The 20,458-nt window shown below is 44.9% G+C and overlaps 1 protein-coding gene across 1 annotated transcript in view; it reads left to right on the top strand.

The window, feature by feature from the left end:
- YY1 (YY1 transcription factor) overlaps window positions 1-20,228 on the top strand; it is a 126,629-nt gene extending 106,401 nt beyond the window's left edge. The window contains exons 4-5 of the mRNA XM_033952722.1: window positions 1,461-1,619; window positions 17,897-20,228. Of these exons, the coding sequence (XP_033808613.1) occupies window positions 1,461-1,619; window positions 17,897-18,079 (342 nt within the window). The 3' untranslated portion in view covers window positions 18,080-20,228. The remainder of the gene's footprint in view (window positions 1-1,460; window positions 1,620-17,896) is intronic.
- The last annotated feature ends 230 nt before the right edge of the window (window positions 20,229-20,458 follow it).

Raw genomic sequence — 20,458 nt, 5'->3', positions numbered from 1 at the left:
ACTGGTCTAGCAGAACTAAAGGATATTAACAAACACAAATAATTCACCCGTTTGGGGCCCTGTGAGCAACTGGCATCATCCCTCCCAGGGCATTGAGGTTTGAGTACTTGTTTCACATCTGGACTGGATTGTTCTGGCTGAGTAAAGGGGATAGGACTTGTATACCTTTTTTTTTTCAGTGTTTACACAAAGTGGCTTACATATGTCAGACAGTTAATATATAAAAATAAAACAAAGGAAGTAAGGTAATACCGTTTTTATTGGACTTACTCAATACATTTTATGATGAGCTTTCAAAGATAACCTTTCTTCAGATCAGAAATATTTTAGACAGGTACTTTTATTTTGTACCTGGGGCAATGAAGTGTTAAGTGACTTGCCCAGAATCGCAAGAAGCTGCAGTGAGAATCAAACTTATAACATCAGGATGCTGAGGCAACTGATTTCATTGGCCGAAGAAGTCAGTCTGTATGTTCTCGCTACAGGCCAGTGCAAGTTAATAGTCTTAGTTGGTTTGCTAAAATTTGGGGAAGAGTGTTTTTTTGAGAGAGGGCTAAGGGCTATCTTTTCTTCTTTTGGGAGCATTTTTTTTTTTGTTTTGTTTTTTGCTTGCTTTATTATGAATATACTGAATATATCTAGTTGCACACTTCTTTTTAAAGAGATGTCACAGTGAAAGCTATGAATCTGTTTCCAAATGCTGGCAGAGGCATAACCCCCACAGCTGGACTGGTCTGGCAGGATTCATGAAAAGGACATTAGCTGGTAAAGTCACATTTTACCATTTGTATGTACATTCCACACATTAGCATGTGCAAATATTAATAATCTGATATAATTTTCCTCATTGTATCACATGTAAATTGTCTATTTCCATCTTTATTAGCGCTTACTGTTGAGATTACTGTATCCTTAGTTCAGTGGTATAAAAAGAAGCATTATAAATGCAAACATTTTCAGTCATCCCACTTTCTTTTTTTTTTTTTTTTTTTTTTAACAAAACCATAGTGCAGTTTTTAGCGCCAGCCGCAGCAGTAACAGCTCGGACATAAGATTTCTATGAGCGTTGGAGCTGTTACCTAGCAGTACAGTTTTGTAAAAAGGGGGGGGGGGGGTTAGTATGTCAGTTATCTTAGTTATGTTCTAGATGGCCTTTTAAATGAAGTTTTTAAAATATGAATACGTAACCTCACGTACTCTCAACAACACTAAAATAGACATAGGATCTACCCTTTACTATCATAGCAAGGACAATTGTAGTTTATAAATCTTCTGTTAAGCCTCCTTGTTCATAACTACCAAAAAAATATCAAAAGATCTACTCTCTACCACTCTAGCAAATCTATTGTTCTCCCATTGTAACCCTGTTTATAAATCTTTTGTAAGCCGCCTTGAACCTAATGTAATGTAATGTAACACTGCTAAGTTGGTTTTTTAAAATGATTTTTATTATGTTTAAGGGTTGCACAAAGATGTTCAGGGACAACTCTGCCATGAGAAAACATTTACATACCCATGGTCCAAGAGTACATGTGTGTGCAGAATGTGGAAAGGCTTTTGTTGAGAGCTCAAAATTAAAACGGCATCAGCTGGTTCATACTGGAGAGAAGCCTTTTCAGGTAAATTCACACTGCTAGCTTTTCTCATAACTTTTATCTTTCTGCTTCTGTTTTTGTATTGGTATTTTAATGATACTTGTAATCAAATGTTATAACCTTTAAATTATTTTAGCTGTGTCATTTGACTTAGATTTATACCTTGAAATTGTTTATTCCTAGAGATGAGACACAATTATATACTTATGTGATTTTTGTGGTATTGGTATGTCTCTTCCATAGAATAAGATGAATTTTCTTCCTTTTGCAGTTCTGTTGTTGTAGGTATCATTAACTCATGCTGCCATTAGTTCCCATTGTAGTCTCGTGAGACCACGGGAACTTAAACAGCCATTTTTATGGCTCTGCACGAGGCAGGAGCGTAGGAAGATCATTCCTGTCCCGCTTCACTGTTAGACCACCAGGTTTTAAAAGTAAGGTGTGGAGAGGTCCGGGAGGCGGGGTGGTTTAGAGACTCACAAATCCTAAACCCAAGAATATGGAGGGGGGGGGGGAGAGTGTAGTTCAGAAAGTGGGCTGAATATCCACACCTTTAGATTAAGTTTCATCTATTTTTGGTCTTAGGACCAAAAGGTCTTGTCCTCTATTTCTCATATCACTTTTATTGTTAAATAACATTTACATTTGAGTCTGGCTTAATAGCCAACTCAACTGAAATCTAATCTAATCTGGAATTTGAGTCACGCTGTGCCTACAGAGGTTCAAGACGACTTACAGTACAATCTGTTTAGATATGCATTACAGTACCAGAACAGATATTCATTACAGTGCAGGAAGCGCTAGAGATATATCAAGACTTTTTGGATTCTTTGAGGTTTAAGATTGTTGTATCATGCAATTAAAGAGGTGGATTGGTACAACTCAGCGGAGCTGCTGGAGGTACATTGAATGAACATTAAGGGGAGAATATATACAACAAGAAGGCTAGATCACTGTTCTTCAACCGCTGGTCTGTGGACCGGTGCTAGTCCGCAGGAAATTTCTGCCGGTCCGTGCAGGGCCGGCGAGATTGATTAACTTCAATTTCCTGCTGGTCTGCGCAGGGCCGGCAAGATCGAGATATTTCAGTTGGTCCGCGCTGGGCCGGAGAGATATGGGGAGCCTTCGACAGTAGCTTTCTCTTCTCTCTGCAGCTCTCCTTACTTACCAGCGCAGCAATTCATGAAGGCAGCCTTGGGGATTTTGCAGAGTCGTGGCCGCCTCTGATGATGCAACTTCCTCTTTCCTCAGAAGCGGCCAACAAAGGACCCGAGGCTGCCTTCCTGAATCGCTGCGCTGGCAAGTAAGGAGAGCTGTTGGGAGTGGAGAAAGCCACTGTTGGAGGCTGGGAAGCTGCTGGGCAAGGGAAAAAAAGGGACAGCTGCTACTGGACCTGTAGAGGGAGAAGGAGAGATGCTGCTGGGAGGGGAGGAGGGATAGGAGTCTGGGAAGCTGCTGGGCAAGGGGAAAAATGGGACAGCTGCTATTAGACCTGGAGGGAAGCATATGGAGAGATGCTGCTGGGAGGGGAGGAGGGAAAGGATTCTGGGAAGCTGCTAGGCAAGGGTAGTGTGACCATATGGCTTCAGAAAAAAGGGGACGGATTGAGACATCCGGGTTTTACTTCCATTGAAAGCAATGGAAGTAAGGAGAACAGATTGAGACATCTTGGTTGCTTTCAATGGAAGTAAAACCCGGATGTCTCAATCCGTCCCCTTTTTTCTGGAGCCATATGGTCACACTAGGCAAGGGGAAAAATGGGACAGCTGCTATTAGACCTGGAGGGAAGGATAAGGAGAAATGCTGCTGGGAGGGGAGGAGGGAAAGGAGTCTGGGAAGCTGCTGGGCAAGGGGAAAAAAAGGGACAGCTGCTATCGGACCTGGAGGGAAGGATAAGGAGAGATATTGCTGGGAGGGGAGGAGGGAAATGAGTCTGGGAAGCTTCTGGACAAGGGAAAAAAAGGGACAGCTGCTACTGGACCTGGAGGGAAGAATAAAGAGAGATGCTGCTGGGAGGGGAGGAAGGGAAGAGAGTTACTGCTGGACAGTAGGAGGAGGAGGGAAGGGAGAAGGAAAAAAGGAAGGAAATAGCTGGCAGGGAAATTAGAGGAGGGGAAGGGGAGAGACACATGAGAAAGTAGAGAGATTGATGATGGGAAGGGGTCAGCAGACAAATAAGCAGAGAGTGACAACAATGCTAGATCTAGTGTAGGAGAGATAAAAATGAAGAGAGCAGTGAAGCTGGAATGAATCATGTAAAAAGGAGAGAGGGGGCATAGGCTGGATGGAAAGGGGAGAGGGTCATAGAAGACAGATACCATATGGAAGGGCGAGAGGGCAGACAGTGGATGGAAGGGGCAGATGCTGTATTGAAGAAACAGAGAGGGCAGACGCTGGAAGGAAGAGGGGCAAAAGAAGATGAAAGCAGAAACCAGAGATGACAAAACATGAAAAAAATAATTTTATTTCTATTTTGTGATTTGAATATATCATATTTGAAATCTATATCCTGCTAGAGCTGGTGTTAGACATAACTGGGGACTGCAAAGCCCAGGCAGTGCTTCTTTAGCTTCCAACTGGCTTAGGGTGCTTTCTGACCAGGGGGAAGTTACCCTACTCCCCTAACACTATTCCTGTCATGTGTGACTGCAGTATTCTGTTAGCATGATATTTCTGTGTAGCATTCTGTAATAATTTGGCTTGTTTAGTTTTCTTTATAGTAGAGGGGATATATGTGAAGGGGAGGGGAGACAGGGGTTTTGTTGATCCTTGCTCTGTGTTATTTGTATTTATAAAACGACAATTGTACAGAATATTGTTTCTTTTTATACTTTAATAAAATACATTCAATATAAAATCATAACTGATGGGATGCGGATGGGATCAGATGATTTGCGGGGACCGAGCTCACGGAGATGGGGCGGAAACGGGGTTTTTAAATTTTAGTCCTAGTAGTTTGCCGGTCCACAAAATAATTATTTTATTTCTACCGGTCCAAGGGTGTAAAAAGGTTGAAAAACACTGGGCTAGATGGTTTGAAGAAAGATATCATGAGGTAGATAGTCTATTACAGTCATTAACTAGTGGTCAGCTGAGTACTTGGTTCCATGGTGGTGGGGTCGAAGAGGAAGGTCCTTTAGTTTCTTGCAAAACATGATGTATTTATTCTCAGATCTGATGATTGTTGGGAGGTTGAGTGAAATACACGTATATACTTGAGTTTTTTTTGTTGTAGAGAGATTCAACTGCATCCTATCGATTTCTGGGTGAAGTGGATCATGCCGATGAAAATAGGTGAATTAGTGATGCTGCAGAGTTTCCATTGAGTATATGGTGAATGATGCAAATTTTCAATTTTATTTGAAATGAGACGGGTAACCAGTGAAGTTGTTTGGGTAGTTAGAGATTGAGTCATATTTTTTTCAGACTGAATATGAGTCTTATTGCTGTGTTTTGTATGAGCTGTAGTTTGCAGATAAAGGTAATGTTGAAACCCATATAGATGGAGTTGCAGTAATTAGTTGAGACAGAGTTGGCGCCTGCACGAGCAGGATGAAGTGTCGTTTGTGGAAGTATGATAAATTCTAAGTTGTCTCAGTGAAGAATGCTTTCCTCCAGAGATTGGAGATTTGTGGCTCCATTGATAGCGTAGAGTCTAAAATACAGCCTAGAACTTTGGAGGATTTGTCTACTGTAAGGATGTTACCTGCTTGGAGCATGATCGTCTGTTGTGGGGTGTGAAAACAAAGAATTTTGTTTTTTGATGTATTTAGTTTTAGTTTGTTTGTTGCCTACATTTGTATTTTATCTATGTTGTCTGAGAATTTTTGGGCTTGTCAGATTGGTTGCTGGTTGTTGGGATGAAGAGGAGGATGTAATCTGCATATGACAGTATGCAGTCATCACTGAATTTAATATCACCAAGTGAGCTCATAAATAGATTGAATAATATAGGGGAGAGTGGAGAGCCCTGGGGCACTCCAAAGAAGGCTTTCCAGTTGTTGGAGAAGGTTTCATCCTTTTTATGAGAAAATCTTTAAACTAATTTAAAACTGTATCTGTCACTCCTATTTCAGATAGCTTTGTTAAGAGGAGGTTGTGATCTACTAAGTTGAAGGCAGCAGAGATGTTTAATTGGAGAAGAACTGCTTGCTGGCCTATGCTTAGTAATTGTTTGATTTTTGTGGTCAGGGTTAGAAGGAGAAGTGCTGTGGTCTGAATACAAACTGGGAAGGATGTAAGCAGGAGTGGTGGTCAGTTCATATGGGTTGCAAGTTGTTTACATACATGGGTTTCTATGGGTTTGGTGAATATGGGTATGCCAGCAATGGGTCTATAGTTTGAGGGGGTGGAGAGATCTGCATTTGGTGATTTAGGTATTGGCGTGAGTACTATTTTTCCCATTTCTTCCAGAAGTTGACCTTGGTTTAAATTACTATTTAGGAACTTGGTAATCCATGTGATGATTACTTCAGGTGTGGAGAAGAGAAGGTAGGGGGGACAGTTGTCCAAGGAGATGCAGTGAGTGGAAAGCTTGTTAGCTCTATTTGGTCAGCCTTGCTGGGTTCCACTGGAGTTTTGTGTTCGTTGTGATGGTTCTTGGGAGATGGTCATTTTGGCAACTTCTGCTTGAACTGTTTTGATCTTATTGAGAGAGAAATTGATTGTGATGACCTGTAGTGTCCTATTGGGGTGTCATTAAGCTCCGTACGAGATGAAATAACTTCAAGAGAAGAGAATGGGCATATACAGCATCGATTGCGCACTAGCTCAAAAAAGCAATCTTGGTGGCATATGGTGGAGGGGCAGTGCCCACTGTCTGTTCTGAAGGTACATTCATTCCATCAGGGCACAGTCCATTTACTTTGCATAGTTGCAGGCATTTCCTTAGATTGCAGCGTCTATCTCCGAGGCTACACTGGATTCCTCTCGGGGGGGACTTGGCAAATGTAGAGGCAGAGCGCATGGCTTCAGTGGCTCCCATTTCGGTGGGAACCGCCACCCTTTTGAATACAGCGTCAGTACTGGCACTCCTGTACTGCTTGGATTCAGGTCTTGCCACCACTCCTCGGCAGATGACTTTGGTCTCCTCCAGATAGATTTTCTGCTTGATTTTGTGCTGGTGATGTATAAGGCTTCGATGGGGGAGGGGGCAACTGGAAGCTGCTTTCTCGGTCCTCCAGAAGTGGAGGCACTTTAGAGTGGAATGAAGATGTAATTTTGGTTACAGAGGAGAGGTGTTAGAGGATTGGGGCCTAGAGGAGGACAAGGCAGCCCTAGAGCATACATTCTTTTCCCCAGGTGAGGATCCTTCAGTGGTTAGGATCTTTCTCTGGGAGGAGTTGCAGGAACCTATTTCTCAAGTGTCTTCAGTCTTGAAGTTTGAAGATATGTCTCAGGAAGCGCCACAAATGGTGGATCTACTCTTGAAGAGCATTTGATCTTCCTCTTGTACCTTCCCTATGTATCAAGATATTAGGGACTTAATTCAAGCTCAGTGGAAGTCCCCAGATAATCCCTTCTGGATGATGAAATCCATGTCTCGACTTTACCCTATTCCAGAATAAGACAGAGCTATTAAAGCCTCCTGTGGTGGATGCAGTAGCCAAGGCGGTCATAAAGAGGAATACTGTTCTGGTCTATTTATTTATTTAATTTTCTGTACCGTTCTCCCAGGGGAGCTCAGAAGGGTTTACATGAATTTATTCAGGCACTTAAGCATTTTTCCCTGTCTGTCCTGGCGGGCTCACTATCTAATGTACCTGGGGCAGTTAGGGGATTAAGTGACTTACCCAGGGTCACAAGGAGCAGCATGGGTTTGAACTCACAACCTCAGGGTGCTGAAGATATAGCTTTAATCACTGTGCCACACTCTTCAATGGGGAGGATAGCCCTTCGAGATCCACAAGATTGCAGTCTTGAGGGCCTCCTAAAGCAGAATTTTGAGGGGGGGGCACTGATGGTTTAGGGTGCTGTGGCCAGGACCTGTTTCTGAAAGTATTCTGGATAGTAGTGCTGCCCGATTCAAGAAAAAAATTTCGATTCGATTCAGCCTATTGAATTGGTGATTCGATTTGATTTTCCTGCCCAATTGGGTGGATTTTTTGTGGGGTTTATTTATTTATTTATTTATTTTCAAAACATCCTAGTGGGTTTATTTTATAGCCTCTTTGCCCCCTTTGCCTTCTCCTAACCACAGTGGCGCTGTGATGTAAACAAAATAAACAAACAAAAAAGACTTTTCCTCTCTGTTAAATCCTAGTTCACGTGTGCGGTCTAACACCAGCTCTGGCAGGATACACGTTTCAAATATGATATATTGTAATCACAAAATGGAAAATAGAAATAGTTTTTCTACCTTTTGTTTGTCTGGTCATTAGTCAAATCTTGTTCGTCCCAGGCTCTGGTTGTCTTCTGATAACTTGCTTGCTAGGGTCTCCTTTCTTCTTTCTCTGTGCTAACCATCCATCTGCCATCTCTATCCTCCCCTTCCGTTTCCCTTCCCTACCCCGGAGGTCTGGCATCTTTCTTTTTTTTTCATCTCCATCTACAGATCCACCTTTTCTTAACTACCCTTTCATCCAGCATCTCTTCCTCCTTCCCACCACCCCAGGGTCCAACAGCTCTCCCTTTCTCTTCTCAACTACTCTCCTACCCAGTAGCTGTATCTCTCACCCACCCACCTCCAAATCATCAGTTGTGCCCAACTTCTCTCCCTTTCTGTTGCTTCCCTCCCTAAATCCCATTGTCCACCCATCTCTCTCCCTCTCCTCTGTTTTTAGACCCATTATTTCTTCATTCCCTCCCTCCCCCAGTCCGGTATATGCACGTGTCTTTGAACCACCCCCCCCTTTCCCTCCGTGTACTTCTATACTAAAATATTCTCTACTCCCAGATGGACTCACAGTCTAAAACAATAATATGGATAAAATAGGGAGGAAGAATGAAATTAAATAAACTTTAATAAAAAAAAAATACCATCCCACTAAAATAAAATAGAGATAAAATAAGATAAGAAAAATAATTAAACCAAAACTGAATATATAGAATAATTTTTTTAAAAAAAATCTAAATAGAAACCTAGCAGAAAAATCAACTAGAATCAGGTCAATCCCTGATCAGTGCAAGCCACTGTCATATGGAGGAATTTTGCCCTTAAACGGCCATGGCACTCAAAAAACAGGCACCTTCCACATTTTAAAGTTATTGAAATATTTCTTTCTTCGGACTGCAGCTGTGGGTGTAGATGGCTAGCACGGGCAGTAGCAGGGCTGTAGGAGCTCCTTGAGTGCTGGCGATCGCAGGGTGTGGGCGAGGCCTCTCCCCATTCATTGAAGCTGTGGTGGCTGCAACTGGGTGAGTGCCAGCGGCTGCAAGACGGGCTGGGGGAGCACTGGTGGCAGAGACTGAGGTCCCGGAGGGCTCCACCTGGATGGGCTGTGGTGGTAGATGGCAATATATCTCAGCTGGCTACTTGTGGAAGCAGGGGTATCCAGTCTCCCTCTTTTCACGCTCTTCACGGGCTGAGCTCTCTCTATCCCCAGTCGTCAACTGCGCTTCCCAACAGTGATGCTCACATCGCTCCTGCGGTTCCTCTCTAGCCCAGTTGGCTGGGCGGAAGAAGCAGCAAAGGAGGCCAGCAAACGAGCCGGGGGGACGGGCTGCCATCTCAGAACAACAGTTAGGCAAAAGCAGGAGGTCAGGGGGGAAGCCGGAGGACACTGCAGCACTTCCTGACTGACCCTCACCCCTTAAAGAAGAAACAGCAGCAGCCGGCCAGCAAGAGGCAGCGCTGCCATTCCTGCTTTTTCTTATTACAGGCTTGATGTTTGCACATATCAGGATTTCACTTTTGGGTCTCGGAAGCAGACCTTGCCACGGTCCCACCCATAATGATCACTGCTTTGGTACTACCCATCTGTGCCAGTCTAGAGGAATGCTATGGAGGGGGAAATTAGATCTTAACCTGCTAATTTGCTTTTCTTTAGTCCTTCTAGACTGCCATAGAGCCTGCCTGTGTTTGTTTAGATCGCAGAATTCTTGGTTCTACAAGGAGTCAGTTTTCATTATCAGACACTGTTACTTGCAGATTATGTATATCCAGCAAAAAGAAAAGGGGGCACTACGCAAGTTGTGTAGTCAGTGGGTGTAGCCATGTTGTGATTCAGGGGTTAGGCAATCCCTTGCTCATCCACAAACTCTGCTTTTAGTGGCTACTTGAATGTTCTTGGGTGACAATGGTTGACCCGATTGAATTTGGCTCAGCTTGTCATAGGCAACAACAGCTTAGGCAGTTAGTTGAATGTCAGAGGTGCCCTTTCTCTGCTTGGCTATTTGACAACTGGCTTCCATGGGATTGCATGGGACTTATATAAGTTATTGGAAGCTCAGTAGTTCTCAGTCTCCATCTGCTGGTAGGACCATAACATAAAATTAACATTAAAGCAATTTCTAGACTGCATAACTGTTAAGTTCTATGCGGTTAACAAAGGATTAAATAATAAAACTACAATTTAATGAAAAGGACCTAAAAGTTAGCGGTTAGTTACACAAGAATTTGGAGAAAAATAAGTTTTTAATTATTTCTTATATGTGCCGGTCTGAAAGGACTAAAGGAAATCAAATTGCAGGTAAGATCCCCTTCAGTGACCTGATAATCTTCAAAGAAAGTAAAGCTAGTATTCCTTTTCTGAAGACAACAGCCAAACAGTCCCTTCTTCCTCTTGGAAATAGTTCTCCTTCTTCCATCACCAAGGGAATATTCCATCAACAAGGGAATATTGCCACAGTGCAGAGAGCATTGTCAGTTCATGATCAATAAAAGGGCCCATTAGCCTTTTCCAGGTAACTCTAAAATAATCTGCTTTTGTCCAGAGCATGGTAATGACCCATTGTTGTCTTCTGAGAATATCTGTTTGCAGGTCAGCGATTTTGCTTTACAAATGCATGATTAATGAGATTTGTTTTTGTAATACTAAACTTGACTAGATACATATGTGAAAGGATAAACACATTTCATTTTATTCTTAAACGTGATTTTCAAAACCTCTGGTGTATATTAACAGTAAAATACAGTGGTACCTTGGATTACGAGTATAATCCGTTCCAGGAGCATGCTCGTAATCCAAAATGCTCGTTTATCAAAGCAAGTTTCCCCATAGGAAATAATGGAAACTCGCTTTGATACGTTCCCCCCCCCCCCCACAAGAACCGGTATTGCTCCCCCCGAAGGCCCCCCCTGCGATCCGGCATCCTCCCCCCTGTGATGCGCAGATGCTCAAGGCCCAGCAGAAGAGGAGGCCGATCTTCGGGCACCGGCACCAAGCACAGGACATGCCGGTGCCCAGATGACGGTAAGAAGCGGGGGGGGGGGGGGGGGGTGCCCAATCGCGTCGGGGGAGTGCCGGATCACGGTGGGGGGTGCAGGTCGTGTTGGTTTGTAGCATCACAAGATTCGGAGCAATGGTTTGATCGTTGTGTTTTAGAGCATATTTATCCAATTGATACCCAAAGACTCCTAAGACTCCTGATGCAGGCCGGGTGGCCGAAACATGATCATGTCGAGTCATTGAGTTACTTTGGATGAATGAGTTATTTTGGATGAATAAAGACATTTGGATTTATCAGATGAGTTGAAAGACACTTTTTCTGCACCATTCTGATTGGACATTTCCACTTTTGCTCTTGCTTGCTCGTCTTCCAAAACACTCGCAAACCGGTGCACTCGTAAACCGAGGTACCATTGTAATTGGAATAATAAATGCTTGCTGAAATATCAAAATGTTAAGGAGTGTGTTTGAAAATCTTTGTTGATGGATAAGTTTTGAAACAATGAAGCAGGATATTTCATAGTACAAGATCTAGAGCTATACCGAATAGCGTATTTTATTACTTGGCTGAATATGAATAATGAAAAATATTATTTGGCCAAATATGAATAATGGGCATTGAACTTTTAACATAAATAATAAAAGAAGCAGTGTGAAATCAGAGATCAAGTGTTTGTTTCAATAAGATTTAGCACAGTTGAGCCCTGGATTATTCATATTCAAATCACTATTCGGTCAAATACAAATAATGTATTCAGGGTTGGATCGAATGCAAATATTTGGTTGGTACAGCCCTATCGGTCACTAAACCATATACCCCATTATCCCAGGACAAGCAGGCAGGTATTCTCACTAGTGGGTGATGTCATCAGACAGAGCCCCGGTACGGACGTCTCACAAGCACGTGTTGCTTGTAGAAACTTAAAGTTTCTAGATGCCCGCACCGCGCATGCGCCGGTGCCTTCCTGCCCGGAGATCCGGGCGTGTCTCCTCAGTTCTTTCTTTTCCGCGGAGCTGAGAAGTTCAACTTCTTCATGCGCTAGCTGAATTCAGTTAAATTTGCCTTCCTTGTCCGCGTTTTCGCTTTCTTTTAATCACAGTTAACAGTACTTTTCTTTTTCAGTTTAAAAAAAGAAGATTATTTCCTCCGGCGGGTCGAACGGGCCGGCCACGTGGCTCAGGCCCACTGGCTTCGACCTCGCGGCGGAGATTTTCCGGCCTATGTCCCGGCCAATCACCGGGTTTAAAAAGTGCAGCAAGTGTCAACGCGCGATTTCACTCACGGACCCTAACTGGCGCTGTTTGCAGTGTTTGGGCCCTGACCACATCCCGAAATCGTGCAGGCCTTGCTCTACCCTTACGGCACGCTCATTCAAGCGGCGTTGCCTATTGTGGGAATCGATGTTCAAGATGGACGCAACTAAGGATCCCTCAGCCTCCACTTCATCTGATACCTCCCCGGTTCGGGCGAAACCGGTATCGACCCCTCCTGCATCGAGTGTGGTGAAACCGGCATCGCTCAACCCGACACCATCCACGAGCTCGACGTCGGTGCCTGCCCCGGTCTCCTCGGTTCAGGTACCTCTTCCTTCCACAGTGCCACCAGTGGTCATCAAAGTGCCGAAAGCTACTAAGCAGAAGCACTCGGCCTCGAAGGAGTGCGATGTCCGTGCAGGAGGACCCCCTTTCGGTGCGGATCCCTCCTTATCGGCTTCGCTACGGTCCGTGCTGGAAGCTCAATTCGTTGAGCTCATGCAGACCATCGGACCCGGGCTCATCGCTGCCATACAGGGTGACCTCCTGGTACCGGTCCAAAGGGGCGGTCCGCCCCCTCCCCCACACCGTTCGACCTCGACAACCGACGAGAACGAACGGGGGAGGGCGGCGATGCCCACGCGGCAAGCCTCGCTTACCGATATGCCGCCATTAGAACCCATTACGCCTCCGCGCCAACATGGGACCAGACCTCCGATCGATACTCGAAGCCCTGGGCATAGTCAGGAAGAGGTCTTCCGTACTCCTTACCAGACTTGGGTAGCATCGCAAGAACCCGCATCGCAAACCCAGTTGCGATCCACCGCTTCCAGCCCTATCCACTTGGGGGCCTCGGGAGACCATGCGATGCACAGACGATCCCGATCCCCGTCTCGCCACCGAGACGGGCACCGATCGAGACACTCATCCTGGCACTCCTCACGCCATTCGGAGGTGTCACCGCAGAAAAAACTGCAACGTAGGGGATACTCCTCATCAGAGGTGTCCCCCCCGGGGGGCCCGGAGTACGAGGAGACATCGGTGCCCGATTCTCCTTGCCACTCCCCGATGTCCATGGACCTGGAGGCCTCCTCCTCCTCCAGCCCGTCCCACAGACCGACGCTGGCGGAACAATTGTCCTTCTCATCATTCCTCCGACAAATGGCGGATGATCTGGATATGACCCTTGACACGGGCTCCCGATACTCCAAAGAGTATCTGGACACCATGCATTTACCTAACCCTCCAACGGAGTCGCTTCGGCTCCCCTTGCACAAATTACTGGACCAGACCTTCATGCAGTGCTTCGAAACACCGTATTCCATACCGGCGATCCCCAGCAAACTCGATGCTCGATACCGCATCGTGCACCATAAAGGGTTTGAGGGCCCTCAACTCTCCCACCAATCCCTACTGGTCGAGTCCTCTCTTAAACGCTCTCATCCCTCCCAGGTCTACGCCTCTGTACCGCCGGGCCGAGAGGGGAGAACGATGGACAAATTTGGTAGAAAATTCTACCAAAACTCCATGATGGCGTCACGGGTGCTAAACTACAATTTCTTTTTCTCTTCCTATCTGGAGTTCTTCTTGCCGGTGCTCCGCAAGTTCACTCCGTTCATAGACAACCAAGCTCGATTCGAGTTCGAGGAAGTGGTAGCCTCCCTCTCCCAATTACGCCTCCAGCTGATGCAATCCTCCTTCGATGCATTCGAACTCTCGGCACGCGCCGCCGCAAGCGCGGTAGCTATGCGTCGCCTGGCATGGCTCCGTACTATCGATATGGACCCCAACCTCCAGGACAGACTCGCCAACGTACCATGTGATGGAGCTGACCTGTTCGATGAGTCTATCGAAACTGTTACCAAGAAGCTGTCGGATCATGAAAAATCTTTTCAATCCATCCTGCGGCCCAAACCCAAACCTCAACAGTCTCGACCTTCCAGGCCACCCCTGATTTACCAGCGGCGTTACATGCCCAGGCAAACGCCTGCTGCGAGACAGCCTGCGAAGAGACAACCTCCCCAGAAGTCTCAGCAAAAACCTCAGCCACCGGCTGCACCTAAGGCTCCCCAGCCCTTTTGACGCCCCTCCCGGGAGCATAACCTCGGCCTCTCCCATAGGGGGCCGCCTCCATCTTTTTTACCATCGATGGGAGGCCATAACCACGGACCTATGGGTCCTCACCATCATCAGAGAAGGATACTCTCTTCAATTCCACCGGGTCCCCCCGGACCATCCTCCAAGAGAGTATCCTTCAAGCTCGACGCAGACCGCCCTTCTTCTTCAGGAAGTCCAAACCTTACTTCAGCTTCGGGCTGTCGAGCCGGTCCCATTAGACCAATTGAACCGAGGGTTTTACTCCCGGTACTTCCTCGTCCCGAAGAAAACGGGCGACCTGCGACCCATTTTAGACCTTCGGGCCCTCAACAAGTTTCTGGTCAAAGAGAAGTTTCGCATGCTGACTTTGGCTTCTCTATACCCCCTCCTCGAGCAGAACGACTGGTTATGCTCCCTGGATCTCAAGGAGGCCTACACTCACATCCCCATTCACCCGGCCTCCCGAAAGTTCCTCAGATTTCGGGTGGGAAATCTGCACCTACAGTACCGAGTGCTACCATTCGGCCTATCTTCGTCCCCCAGAGTCTTCACAAAGTGCCTGGTGGTAGTGGCCGCAGCACTCCGGGACAGGAGTCTGCAGGTGTTCCCATACCTCGACGACTGGCTCATCAAGGCCCCGTCAGCCCCAGAGGTCACTTCGGCGGCCTTGGCTACAACCTACTTCCTCCAAAATTTGGGCTTCGAGATCAACTTTTCCAAGTCTCATCTACAACCCTCCCAGTCCCTCCCCTTCATCGGAGCGGTCCTGGACACCACCCGACTCCGAGCATTCCTGCCCCTGCAACGCATGGAGTCCCTTCTTCATCTCTGCCAGGCGGTGTCTACTCGCCAAACTCTACCGGCGAGACAACTGATGGTGCTCCTGGGCCATATGGCCTCCACAGTACACGTGACACCCTTTGCCAGACTCCACCTCAGGATCCCCCAGTGGACCCTGGCATCACAGTGGAATCAGACGTCCGATCCACTATCCAAACACATCTCAGTCACACCTGCTCTTCGGCAGTCTCTACTTTGGTGGATGACCTCTTCGAATCTATCCAGAGGTTTGCTGATGCACTCTCCCCCCCATCAGAAAGTTCTCACAACCGATTCGTCGAATTATGCATGGGGGGCCCACCTGGATGGTCTCCGCACCCAAGGATTCGGGACCAGTGCGGAAAGACTACACCAAATCAATCTACTGGAACTCAGAGCCATCTTCAATGCGCTCCAAGCTTTCCAACATCTACTTCACGACATGGTAATCCTCATTCGCACAGACAATCAGGCCGCCATGTATTATATCAACAAGCAAGGAGGCACGGGCTCGGCCCTCCTTTGCCAGGAAGCTCTACGAGTCTGGGACTGGGCGGTGCGCCACAACGCCCTACTCAGAGCAGTATACATCCAGGGGGAGAACAACGTCTTAGCAGACAAACTAAGCCGTCTGCTACAACCGCACGAATGGACTCTCCATTCCAGCCCCCTTCACCAAATCTTCACGCAATGGGGGACGCCTCAGATAGACCTCTTTGCGGCTCCCCACAACTCCAAACTGCCTCAGTTTTGCTCCAGGATCTACACTCCTCATCGCCTCGAGGCAGATGCTTTTCTACTGAACTGGGGGAAACGATTTCTATATGCGTTCCCACCATTCCCGCTGATCCAGAAGACTCTGGTCAAGCTGAAACTCGAACGGGCCACCATGATTCTAATAGCTCCTCGGTGGCCCAGACAACCTTGGTTCTCCCTCCTACTCCAACTCAGCAGCAGGGAACCAGTACCACTTCCAGTGTTTCCTTCACTGCTTACTCAACATCAAGGATCACTACTTCATCCCAACCTGCAGTCTCTCCACCTGACAGCTTGGTTCCTCTCAACGTAACCCCTCACCAATTCTCACAAGAAGTGAGGGAGGTCTTGGAAGCTTCCAGGAAGCCCGCCACTCGACAATGCTACTCCCAGAAATGGACCAGATTCTCCTCATGGTGTGTTTCTAAGTCAAAGGAACCTCAGCGAGCTTCCTTATCCTCCGTGCTGGACTATCTCCTACACCTATCTCAATCTGGGCTCAAGTCCACATCCATACGAGTCCACCTGAGCGCTATTGCGGCGTTCCACCAGCCCCTACAAGGGAAACCCCTCTCGGCCCATCCGGTGGTCGCCAGATTTATGAAAGGACTCTTCCATGTTAACCCTCCTCTCAAACCACCCCCAGTAGTTTGGGACCTCAATGTAGTCCTTTCCCATCTCATGAAGCCCCCGTTTGAACCACTCAACAGGGCCCCTCTTAAGTACCTCACCTGGAAAGTGCTTTTTCTTGTAGCCCTTACGTCCGCTCGCAGAGTCAGCGAACTCCAGGCATTGATGGCGGATCCACCATTCACAGTATTCCATCATGACAAGGTGGTCCTACGCACTCACCCGAAATTCCTGCCTAAGGTGGTCTCCGAATTCCATCTCAACCAATCCATTGTACTTCCAGTATTCTTCCCTAAGCCCCATTCTCACCACGGAGAATCGGCCCTTCACACTCTAGACTGTAAACGTGCCTTGGCTTTCTACCTGGATCGCACCAAGCCACACAGAACCACTCCTCAACTTTTTGTCTCCTTCGATCCTAACAAGTTGGGAAGACCCGTATCGAAGCGCACCATCTCTAATTGGATGGCGGCTTGTATCTCTTTCTGCTATGCCCAGGCTGGATTATCACTTCCTTGTAAGGTCACAGCCCATAAGGTCAGAGCAATGGCAGCCTCAGTAGCATTCCTCAGATCAACACCAATCGAGGAAATTTGTAAGGCTGCCACCTGGTCCTCGGTTCACACATTCACCTCACATTATTGTCTGGATACTCTCTCCAGACGGGATGGACAGTTTGGCCAAACAGTATTGAAAAATTTATTCTCTTAAGTCGCCAACTCCCCCTCCATCCCACTGAGGTTAGCTTGGAGGTCACCCACTAGTGAGAATACCTGCCTGCTTGTCCTGGGATAAAGCAATGTTACTTACCGTAACAGTTGTTATCCAGGGACAGCAGGCAGCTATTCTCACGTCCCACCCACCTCCCCTGGGTTGGCTTCTCAGGCTAGCTACCTGAACTGAGGAGACACGCCCGGATCTCCGGGCAGGAAGGCACCGGCGCATGCGCGGTGCGGGCATCTAGAAACTTTAAGTTTCTACAAGCAACACGTGCTTGTGAGACGTCCGTACCGGGGCTCTGTCTGATGACATCACCCACTAGTGAGAATAGCTGCCTGCTGTCCCTGGATAACAACTGTTACGGTAAGTAACATTGCTTTCCGATTCCTTGTTCTGGGAAGTTATTTAAATAAAAAGAAATAAAAACAAAGTAGAAACCAATGTGGGAAACTGAGTAATATGATCAAAATATCTTGCATCTGTCATACATCATGCTGCTGAAGATTGAGTTCATCTCTCCATTCCAAGGCACAGTGTCTCAGGTGTTAAGTGTTAAGAAACAACAATGATTGGACAAAGCTCAACTTGAATGTGTTTAGTTGTAAATACTTTCTTTATAAAATATTGATATCGTACAGCGACTTGAAGCTATTGAGTGTATTAAGAATTGTTCATCTAGTTTCTTTTCTTTAACAGTGCACATTTGAAGGCTGTGGAAAACGATTCTCACTGGACTTCAATTTACGTACTCATGTGCGAATTCATACTGGAGACAGGCCCTATGTGTGCCCTTTTGATGGCTGTAATAAGAAATTTGCTCAGTCGACTAATCTGAAATCTCATATCTTAACACATGCAAAGGCCAAAAATAACCAGTGAAACAGTGCAAGAGTAAAGACATTAAACTCAGCAGGGCATTTTACAGAACCTTGGGGGGAAAATGCCTGCCCTTAATATATGGCTTCTAGGAAAGCATTTTACATGAAATCCTACAACTAAAGGACACATTTTTGATAAAGTAGCAAAGTAATAAAAAACAAAAACCAACTTTAAGATGACGTTCCTAAGATGCGCTATCTTGCCCTTTAATCTGGTTTCAAGAACAGTGTTTTTGTAAAATGTGGTCCAAACAAGAGGACAAATAATTCATGAACTTGCATCAAAGACAATTCTTTATAAAGCATTGCTAAACTGGACTTTTCACATTCTTATAAATATAAAGCTCACTTGTTGCTTACAATTTTTTTAATTTTGTATTTTCCAAGTGTGCATATTGTACACTTTTTGGGGATATGCTTTGTAATGCTATGTGTGATTTTTCTGGAGGTTGATGACTTTGCTTGCAGTAGATTTCTTTAAAAGAATGGGCAGTTACTGTACTACATGCATACTTCAAAAGTATTTTCCTGTAAAAAAAAGTTATATAGATTTGTTTGCTATTTTAATTTTGGTTGTATTCTTTGATGTTTAACACATTTTGTATAATAGTATGATATAGCTGTAATGAAATCATGTAGTATCAAATATTAGATGTGATTAATTAATAGTGTTTAAACCCATTTTAGTCTTTTGGGGGAAAAATACTGCCAGATGCTGATGTTCAGTGTAATTTCTCTTTGCCTGTTCATTTATGGAAAGTGGTGCTCAGTTGTAGAATGTATTGTACAGGCACTGACCTTCTATTAACTGATTGATCTGTACATCCCATGTAAAAGGACAAATAAAACCATGGTCCTGAAGAAAACATGGCAGAAATGATCTGTAAGCACAGTCTATTTTCTTTTATTGCCCTGCAACATTTTAACTCTGCTTGAACCTCCCTCCCATTAATTGGAGACATAATAAAGTTACTGGCATTTCCTTGAAATGATTTGTATTTCATTAGTGATTTGCTAGACATCAGTCTATTCAAATTGAAACACATGTAGTGCCCAAGAGTTGTGGTGTAACACCACCACCATGTTAGCTTGCTAGAGACATTTTTGGGCAGTCTTAAGGAAATTTCTTTCAGTCAATACTACTTGAGCCTAAAGTAGCAAACTCCTCAGCAACTTGGATTTGGATTTTATACTTGCTCTCCTCTCCAGATCCAAGCTTAAGACAAATTGTATTCAGTTACAGTGGATATTTCTGTACTTGAGGGTTTATAGGCTAAATTTATATCTGAGGCTGTGAAGGGTTAAGTGGCCTGGTCAAGGTTACAAGGTGCTGGTGGAAGAAGTAAGATTTAAACTCTGGTTTGCAGCCCACAACTCTAGTCAATAGGCTATTCTTCCAACATCAGTGTAGCATTTTCATTGGCTTTACAAAATAAAAAATTAAGAATCATTTAATATGCCAAGGAATGAACAGGAAACAGCGACAAATTGTATTAATTAATAGAGCTTTCTTACTACTCAAGCTGTGATGTACCACTAATATTTTGACTTTATCAGCAAAAACATTTGATCATGATTGTAGAGATACTCAGAGTGACAGGATTTTGTCCAAACTGACTGTTACCAAGAGAACAGTAAATTAAAACATACTAAAAGATGTATTAATTCATTGAAGCTTTATTGATACAGTCTTTGTATTGGATGTTACACAGGATTTGTTGCAGACTTTTATTAATGCAGTTGTAACTGAAGTTTTACCTAATGAATTTAAGTTATTGTTGTTTCTGGATATCTGTTAATGGTAAACAAGCAATATTTTTAATAGCTCATTTTAATTTTGTATATTTTAACAGTTTGCTACTAGAGGTCTAATTTCCTGATGTAAATTTGAATATTCTAAATTTATTCAACAAGTTTTTAATTATGCCAACATTTGAGAACATATATGTGGTTTTCAGAAATCTTGATCGAAACTGTTGTCATTTCAATACAAAAAAAACTGTCTTTTAACAGTCTGTGTGTGGTGGTAAGCAAATCTTAATTTTGTTGTAAATAATGACCCTTTCTGCAATACGGGATAGGGATATTAAATACCACTTTTTTTAAAGCAGTTAATTTTTATTAAGTAAAGAAAAATGGTAAAAATTGAACTTAATGGAACTGAATATGTTGGTGGGGTGTTTTTGCGTCTCTCCCTTGCACACTCCTCTTTCTAGATGGCATGCCCAGGCTGTTTGATGGACCTTCTGAAGTATATCCTCAGTACTGTTTGTTTTCCATCCATGTTCACCATAGTAGCAACAGCTGATTTTTTCCCTCACCAGCTCACATAAGTGAATCTCCTCTGATCAAGCTCAGTCAGTCCTGAAAAAAATGGGGG

This window comes from Geotrypetes seraphini, chromosome 7, assembly GCF_902459505.1.
Source record: "Geotrypetes seraphini chromosome 7, aGeoSer1.1, whole genome shotgun sequence".
Classification (NCBI taxonomy): Eukaryota; Metazoa; Chordata; class Amphibia; order Gymnophiona; family Dermophiidae; genus Geotrypetes; species Geotrypetes seraphini.
This window is presented reverse-complemented; position numbering and strand designations above follow the sequence as displayed.